At 35.8% G+C, this 7531-nt stretch overlaps 1 protein-coding gene across 2 annotated transcripts; it reads left to right on the top strand.

Annotated features, from left to right (window-relative positions):
- Nucleotides 1-946: 946 nt before the first annotated feature.
- On the top strand, nucleotides 947-6896 carry LOC107926030 (2-oxoglutarate dehydrogenase, mitochondrial). 2 transcript variants are annotated; one of them, XM_016856796.2, is made up of 9 exons: nucleotides 947-1124; nucleotides 1953-3505; nucleotides 3654-3880; nucleotides 3964-4296; nucleotides 4879-5125; nucleotides 5289-5417; nucleotides 5503-5718; nucleotides 5925-6048; nucleotides 6365-6896. In XM_016856796.2, the coding sequence occupies exons 2-9, from the start codon at nucleotides 1955-1957 to the stop codon at nucleotides 6607-6609; spliced, it is 3072 nt and encodes a 1023-aa protein (XP_016712285.2). In that variant the 5' UTR covers nucleotides 947-1124; nucleotides 1953-1954; the 3' UTR covers nucleotides 6610-6896. The 2 variants fall into 2 exon arrangements, with proteins under 2 accessions (XP_016712285.2, XP_040947900.1); XM_041091966.1 differs by having other exon boundaries at nucleotides 980-1124; nucleotides 1844-3505.
- Nucleotides 6897-7531: the final 635 nt, after the last annotated feature.

Here is a 7531-nt window from a genome sequence, read left to right as displayed (position 1 = left end):
CTTCCAGTGCGATATGTTTAGCTTTTTTTTTGTCTCACGCTACAATATCGTTATAGTATCTAATCTTATCGTCGCTGTTTTTTTTACACTAATTGTTGGTAAATATATCGCCCATCTAAAGGAACCCTAAGTTTAGGTAAAATTCTCAACCCATTTTTCGGATCAGGTCTATGTTCTACATATTTAAAAATATCTTATCTCAACCTGGTCTGAATTTATTAAGTAAGAAACAAAATTTCTACATATATTTTATAATAACTCTTTATTACTTCAAAAGAAAAATAGTAATAAACTCTCTATGTAGCCTCGAATGTTTAAATTTTTTTATATCCAAAATTTTTAAAAATTTGCCGTTGTCTAAATTTAAGAAAAAAAAGGAAAAATTGAAATTTAGGGACTTCATTCTGGATAAATTATACTTAAATTTATTAAATTATTAGTAAATTTACGTTTTAGTCATTCAACTTCAAAAAGTTATAAATAAGCATTGAACTGTTTGAAAGTTTCTATTTAAGTCACTAGATTGTTAAAATCACAACTGTATGTGCCCTTTTTGTTCACATTGCCTACTCCAATTGAAATCAATCATTCCCACTAACTTTTAAAGTTTAATTTTTTGTCATGAAATAGCTAAAACGTCACAAATTTGTATACCAAAATCTAAATGAATTTCTTCTCCAATCTCCAACATTAACTACTAGACCAACTTAGATATAATATATGCTATTTTATTCATCGATGAGTGTTGATCTATCATTAAATTGATACTTGAAGCTTGTTAGTTGGACATTTGAAAAAGAAAACTTAACTACTGAGTTATTAAAAACTTTTCTAATAGTTCAACGACTTAAATAAAAATTTTAAAATGATTTAAAGACTATTTTATATTTTTTTAAAATTGAAGGACCAAAATATAAATTTGGGATAGTTTAGCCTTTCACCATTTGAAGAAATTACGAGAAAAAGCGAAGAACAAAACGGAAGAGAGGCTTTTCTTTCGGCTGAAAAAAAGAGAGTTCAAGACCAATATTTTGGTCCTAACTTAAAAAATAAAAAGTCTTAAGCCAACACAGCCAACGTCAACTTCACTTATAGGGTTTTTAATTTACTCTCATATTTTCCAGGTAACCTTTTATTTTTCCTCCTCCCCAAACAGTCCTTTAACTTCAGTTTTTTTCTTCAATTTTCATCTGACTTCTCTAAAATCTGATTAACTCTTCAGTTTCTCTGGCAAATCTGTTTCCTTCCTGTTATCATTATTACATTATTATTTTATTCTGCTTGCATTCGTTTTTGACTTTGATTTTGATTTCTTTTAATAATTTTGTTGGTTTCCGTGTGGATGAATATGCTATAATCGGTCAACAGCTTGGCTTTTTTTCAAGCTTTAAATTTTGTTTCCAAGAAATATCGATTTGATCTGTTTTAAGGAAGTGAGGAGAATTTATGCTTTTGGACTTAATTTCTGTTGTTGTTACGCTTAAGAAGTTCTGATTTTGATTAAGATTGTACATTGGTTACTTTAATTGTTAATGTTAAGACGGTTGAATTTAATTGTTTTTTTTATTCAGTTATTAGCATTTGATCAATTATATTGTTTAGAAATTTTTTATAACCTTGTTCTAGGCTAATTTTATTTGAGCATTAATTCAAAGTTTTTAAGTATTTTGGTGAACTTGAACTATCAAAGCTATCACTTTTATGGATATTAGGTTAAGAATATTACTGAAATCAGATTATAAATTCAACACTTTTATTCATTTTCTTGTATTTGAGCTATTAATGTTGTTGAATTTTCATATATGCAACCTTTTTTTTTTCTTTAAATATATATGTTAAATAGGTTTCTAATTGGTGAAGTAAGAGTGTAGCGAGTGTTGATAGAGTTCTGAGTGTGGAGGTACGATACAATCTTTGAGAATTGTTGGCTCATAAATATTTTTGATTGATAGATATGGGGTGGCTTAGAGCTGGGTCAAGTGTGGCAAAGCTTGCCATTAGGAGGACTTTGTCTCAGGGTGGATCATATGCTGCAAGATCACGCATTGTTCCTTCACAGAGTCGATATTTTCACACCACTGTCTTTAAATCAAAGGCACAGACTGCTCCCGTTCCTCGCCCTGTTCCACTTTCTAAGCTAACTGATAGTTTCTTAGATGGAACCAGTAGTGTATACTTAGAGGAGCTTCAAAGGGCCTGGGAAGCTGACCCAGATAGTGTTGATGAGTCGTGGGACAATTTCTTCAGGAATTTTGTTGGTCAGGCTGCCACATCTCCAGGAATTTCAGGCCAGACCATTCAGGAGAGTATGCGATTGTTATTGCTTGTGAGGGCTTACCAGGTTAATGGTCACATGAAAGCGAAGTTGGATCCGCTGGGTTTAGAGGAAAGGGAAATCCCTGATGATTTGGATCCAGCTTTTTATGGTTTTACTGAAGCTGATCTTGATAGAGAATTCTTTCTAGGTGTGTGGAGGATGGCTGGATTTTTATCAGAAAACCGACCCGTGCAGACACTTAGGTCTATTTTGACTCGGCTTGAGCAGGCTTACTGTGGAAGCATTGGGTTCGAATACATGCACATTGCTGAGCGTGACAAGTGCAACTGGTTGAGAGACAAGATTGAAACTCCAACACCAATGCAGTACAATCGCCAGCGGCGCGAAGTCATTCTTGATAGGCTTATATGGAGTACACAGTTTGAAAATTTCTTGGCTACCAAGTGGACAACAGCCAAGAGATTTGGGCTAGAAGGGGGTGAAACTTTAATTCCTGGAATGAAAGAGATGTTTGATAGGGCTGCAGATCTAGGGGTTGAAAGCATAGTTATTGGAATGCCTCACAGAGGAAGATTGAACGTGCTAGGTAATGTTGTCAGAAAGCCACTTCGTCAAATATTTAGTGAGTTCAGTGGTGGTACAAGGCCTGTGGATGAAGTTGGGCTTTACACAGGAACTGGTGATGTCAAATATCACTTGGGAACTTCCTATGATCGACCAACAAGAGGTGGAAAGAGAATTCATTTGTCTTTAGTTGCCAACCCCAGTCACTTGGAGGCTGTGGACCCAGTTGTTGTTGGAAAAACTAGAGCAAAGCAGTATTACTCCAATGACGAGGATAGGACCAAGAACATGGCTATTTTGATTCATGGAGATGGAAGCTTTGCTGGACAGGGTGTAGTCTATGAAACTCTTCATCTTAGTGCACTTCCAAACTACACTACTGGTGGAACTATACATATTGTAGTCAACAACCAAGTGGCATTTACAACTGATCCAAGGGCAGGGAGATCTTCACAGTATTGTACTGATGTTGCCAAAGCTTTGAATGCTCCCATTTTCCATGTAAATGGAGATGATGTTGAGGCAGTTGTCCATGCATGTGAACTTGCAGCTGAATGGCGCCAAACCTTCCATTCAGATGTGGTGGTTGATTTGGTCTGCTACCGTAGATTTGGGCATAATGAGATTGACGAACCATCATTTACACAGCCAAAGATGTATAAGGTCTGCATCCTATTTACCTTTTTGGCTATTTATTTCCCCATTAGGCATGCCTTAGTTGGTCCTACTCTTTTTTTTTGTTTTTTAATATGTTCCTGAGAAATTACTTGAACTTCACATATGTAAATTCTTCCTTTTTTTTTTTCAACAGATCATTCGGAATCACCCCTCAGCTCTTCAGATCTACCGAAACAAGTTGTTGGAGTCTGGGCAGGTGACAGATGACGACATTGGTAATATAAGTCAGAAGGTCAGTACAATTCTTAATGACGAATTCTTGGCCAGCAAAGATTATGTTCCCAAAAGACGGGACTGGCTCTCTGCTTACTGGACGGGATTCAAGTCACCTGAACAAATTTCACGTGTTCGGAACACTGGGTATTTTGGCTTCTTTGTCAATTTCAACTTTCATTTTGGTATCTCTTACTTATACTTGCTGATGAAACTTGCATGTTATGCAGGGTTAAACCCGAGATATTGAAGAATGTTGGCAAAGCAATCACAACCCTTCCAGATAATTTTAAGCCTCATAGAGCGGTGAAGAAGGTTTATGAACAACGTGCGCAGATGATTGAGACAGGGGAGGGCCTTGACTGGGCTATGGGTGAAGCACTTGCATTTGCTACCTTGCTGGTGGAAGGTAACCATGTTAGGTTGAGTGGTCAGGATGTTGAAAGGGGTACATTCAGTCATCGGCATTCTGTGATTCACGACCAGGAAACAGGGGAACAGTATTGCCCTCTGGACCATGTTATCATCAACCAAAATGAGGAGATGTTTACTGTCAGCAATAGGTAACCCTTTTAATGCTTTGGACTTTGTGTAATAGCTAATTTTTCAGTCCATATAATACGTGTTCTCTGATAGTGACTGTACAAGAAGTGGTGATGTATTTGACTATTTGTCTTGGAAATCCTTTAAGAGGAAGAGAAGCCATCTATATTTTACGTTTTCAAGGAAAAATAGTAAAATAAAAAAGAAGAAAAAGATTCCTTTATTTGTGTAACTATTTGGTATTAAGGCTAATTTGGAATCTATTTATGTAGTTATTCCAAATTAAATATCAATTGTGCTCTGCATTATGGCTTAGCTTATTGAGAACTTTTCCACTTGACTGCACCTTATACCTGGAATTTGGTTTCTATGTGGTTCACTGTATGCAATGTGTACAAGTTCAGAATTTTAAGTTGATCTTTCACTTGCAAACTTACTGTTCACTTCTTTATGTGGCGATATCTTTGCTTCTCCTGCAAATTTATGTCCCTGCTGGAGAATTGTTTGATTGTGCATTTTAGTTTTGTGTGGCATTTTTACTTTTGATCTTTTTGTTAATTTTGGATTTGTTTTTCTGAGCAACATGTGGTCTTTGAGTGCAGTTCTCTTTCTGAGTTTGGTGTGCTTGGATTCGAATTGGGTTACTCGATGGAGAATCCAAATTCATTGGTTATGTGGGAAGCTCAGTTTGGTGACTTTGCTAATGGTGCTCAAGTGATATTTGATCAGTTTATAAGTAGCGGGGAGGCAAAGTGGCTGCGTCAAACTGGTCTCGTAGTGCTGCTTCCCCATGGTTATGATGGACAAGGTCCAGAACATTCAAGTGCACGACTAGAGCGTTATCTTCAGGTATTCCCCATGAAATAGCATGCATTGTTCTTTGCATCATGATTTAGCTTCATCATCCTTTATTCAAAATCAGGCTGTGCTCCCTAGGATGTCATTTTCACATAAAAATAACAAAGGGGACTCGATGGTGCATTGATGACTACATCTTTATAAATTTTTGCAGATGAGTGATGACAATCCTTTTGTGATACCTGAGATGGATACAACTCTTCGTAAACAAATTCAGGAGTGCAACTGGCAGGTGGTTAACGTTACAACACCTGCTAATTACTTCCATGTTTTGCGGCGTCAGGTCAGTGCAACTAAAGGTTATTAATGATGTTTCAGCTTCGGGGCTAGTCTTGCCATTTCCTTATCATTCTTCTCTCCTATTTCAGATACACAGGGAATTCCGTAAGCCTCTTATCGTGATGTCCCCCAAAAACTTACTTCGTCACAAGGACTGCAAATCAAATCTCTCTGAATTTGATGATGTCCAAGGCCACCCTGGTTTTGATAAACAAGGAACCAGATTTAAGCGACTTATAAAAGATCAGAATATGCACTCCGACCTTGAGGAGGGTATCAGACGCTTGGTACTTTGTTCCGGAAAGGTATGCTATGCCCTTGGTTTCCGCTTTTTTCCCCCTTGTATGACATATAAAAGCCGTTTAATTCTGGAATTTTATCTTTTAGAGTGAAGCAGGCAACTAAGATTCAGAAAGTGTGTTGTTTTGTTGGGCTTTAAGTGTAGTTCTCTGCAGGTTTAATGGTTCTGTGTCGTTTCTTAAGACCATAATCATGCTTCATCTGCTTTCAGGTCTACTATGAGCTTGATGATGAGCGAAAGAAGAACAATGCTACCGACGTTGCTATCTGTCGTGTGGAACAGCTTTGCCCATTTCCTTATGACCTAATCCAGCGGGAGCTTAAGCGATATCCAAGTATGTTGTCCAAGCTTAGACTAAATCTTGATCTATAACAATACTCGGTGAACCTAAAGACACAATTTGAAACATATATGTCATTTTGAGAACTTACTAGGGTTTAATTGCTTCTGAACAAATTTTGCTCAGTTTGTTGAAGTCGAATATTCGGTTTGGATCCTCCTATGTCTCCCATCTCTCCTCTTTTGTTTAAAGAAACTTGATGTCCTAGCTATATATACTGTTAGGTTTAGTAATTTTTAATGAATTGTGATCCTTTATTTCTTTTCATGCGTTTTTGTTTTTCCTGATATTTTCTGTTGGTTACTGTCAGACGCAGAGATTGTTTGGTGCCAGGAAGAACCGATGAACATGGGTGCATACAACTACATTGCACCTCGTCTTGCCACTGCAATGACTGCTTTGGGCAGAGGAACCTTTGATGATATCAGATACATTGGCCGTGCTCCATCTGCTTCCACTGCTACTGGCTTCTATTCTGTGCATGTGAAGGAACAAACCGAGCTTGTGCAAAAGGCCATTCAACCTGAACCGATCAAGACCAATACTACTATCTGAAGATTTTCGCAAGATCATTCTTGAAAACTACAGTATTAAAGCAATGCTCTAAAATAACATCTGGTGCAGAGCTTGAGAACTCTTAGGGTTTGTTATTTCGATGATCGTCATGTTTCTGCTATTCCTTCTCTGCCAAGGCACCGAAACATGAAGGTGAACCGGTTATCAAATAGTTGATTTGATGCATATTTTTTTTTTGTAATATTTTTTGGTTTTTTTAACCCTAAAATTATAAACAATGCATTAGTTCCTTTTATAATGCAGAAATTGAACTACCTTGCTTTTCATTAGGCTCGACTTCTCAGGGCAACTATGGGGAATTAAGGGTCCAGTTTCATATATTCCGGAAATAAGAAAGAAAAAGAAAAAAAAGAAGAAAAAAATAAAAATTTCAAATAATTTTCATGAGTTTTCAAGTATTAATAATTACAAGAAGCCTTAAATTCTAATTTTCAGGAAGAAATTTAATCACTTTTAAAAGGTCGAGATTAAAATTTGACATCTACAAATTTGACTTTATCTTCAGACTCTGACTTTATTCAAATTCTTGAAGTACACTTACTTTTATCTCCCCCAAGTTAGATAAAGAATAATAGGCTTTAAATTCAAAGATAAATACACCTTCTATTAATTTGCTTATTATTCTCTTCACCTTTTTCTCTTATTTTTTATTCAATAATATTCAATTAAAAAAATCTAATTATTTATAAAAATATTTTAATTATTATTGAATGGAACCATAAATTACACCCTATTTTAATATAAACATATCTTATTTTCAATTTATACCATATAATAACATGCCTAAAAATGAATGGAGTAAAGATTAACAAATGAAAAAGTGAAGTGATTGCATATTATAATTGTTCAAAATAGGACAAAAAAAAAAGGTTTCGATTCATGTTTGAATGAAAAAAATAAA

Source organism: Gossypium hirsutum, chromosome D04 (genome assembly GCF_007990345.1).
Source record: "Gossypium hirsutum isolate 1008001.06 chromosome D04, Gossypium_hirsutum_v2.1, whole genome shotgun sequence".
Classification (NCBI taxonomy): domain Eukaryota; kingdom Viridiplantae; phylum Streptophyta; class Magnoliopsida; order Malvales; family Malvaceae; genus Gossypium; species Gossypium hirsutum.
The sequence above is the reverse complement of the archived record's forward strand: the minus strand, read 5'-3'. Positions and strand labels throughout refer to the sequence as shown.

Bases quoted from the DNA above. Each gene is read 5' to 3' on its own strand.
- LOC107926030 (XM_016856796.2), top strand. From the start codon at position 1,955: ATGGGGTGGCTTAGAGCTGGGTCAAGTGTGGCAAAGCTTGCCATTAGG. The intron at 3,506-3,653 runs GTCTGCATCCTA...TTTTTTCAACAG, and splicing joins CACAGCCAAAGATGTATAAG to ATCATTCGGAATCACCCCTC. The intron at 3,881-3,963 runs GTATTTTGGCTT...CATGTTATGCAG, and splicing joins TCACGTGTTCGGAACACTGG to GGTTAAACCCGAGATATTGA.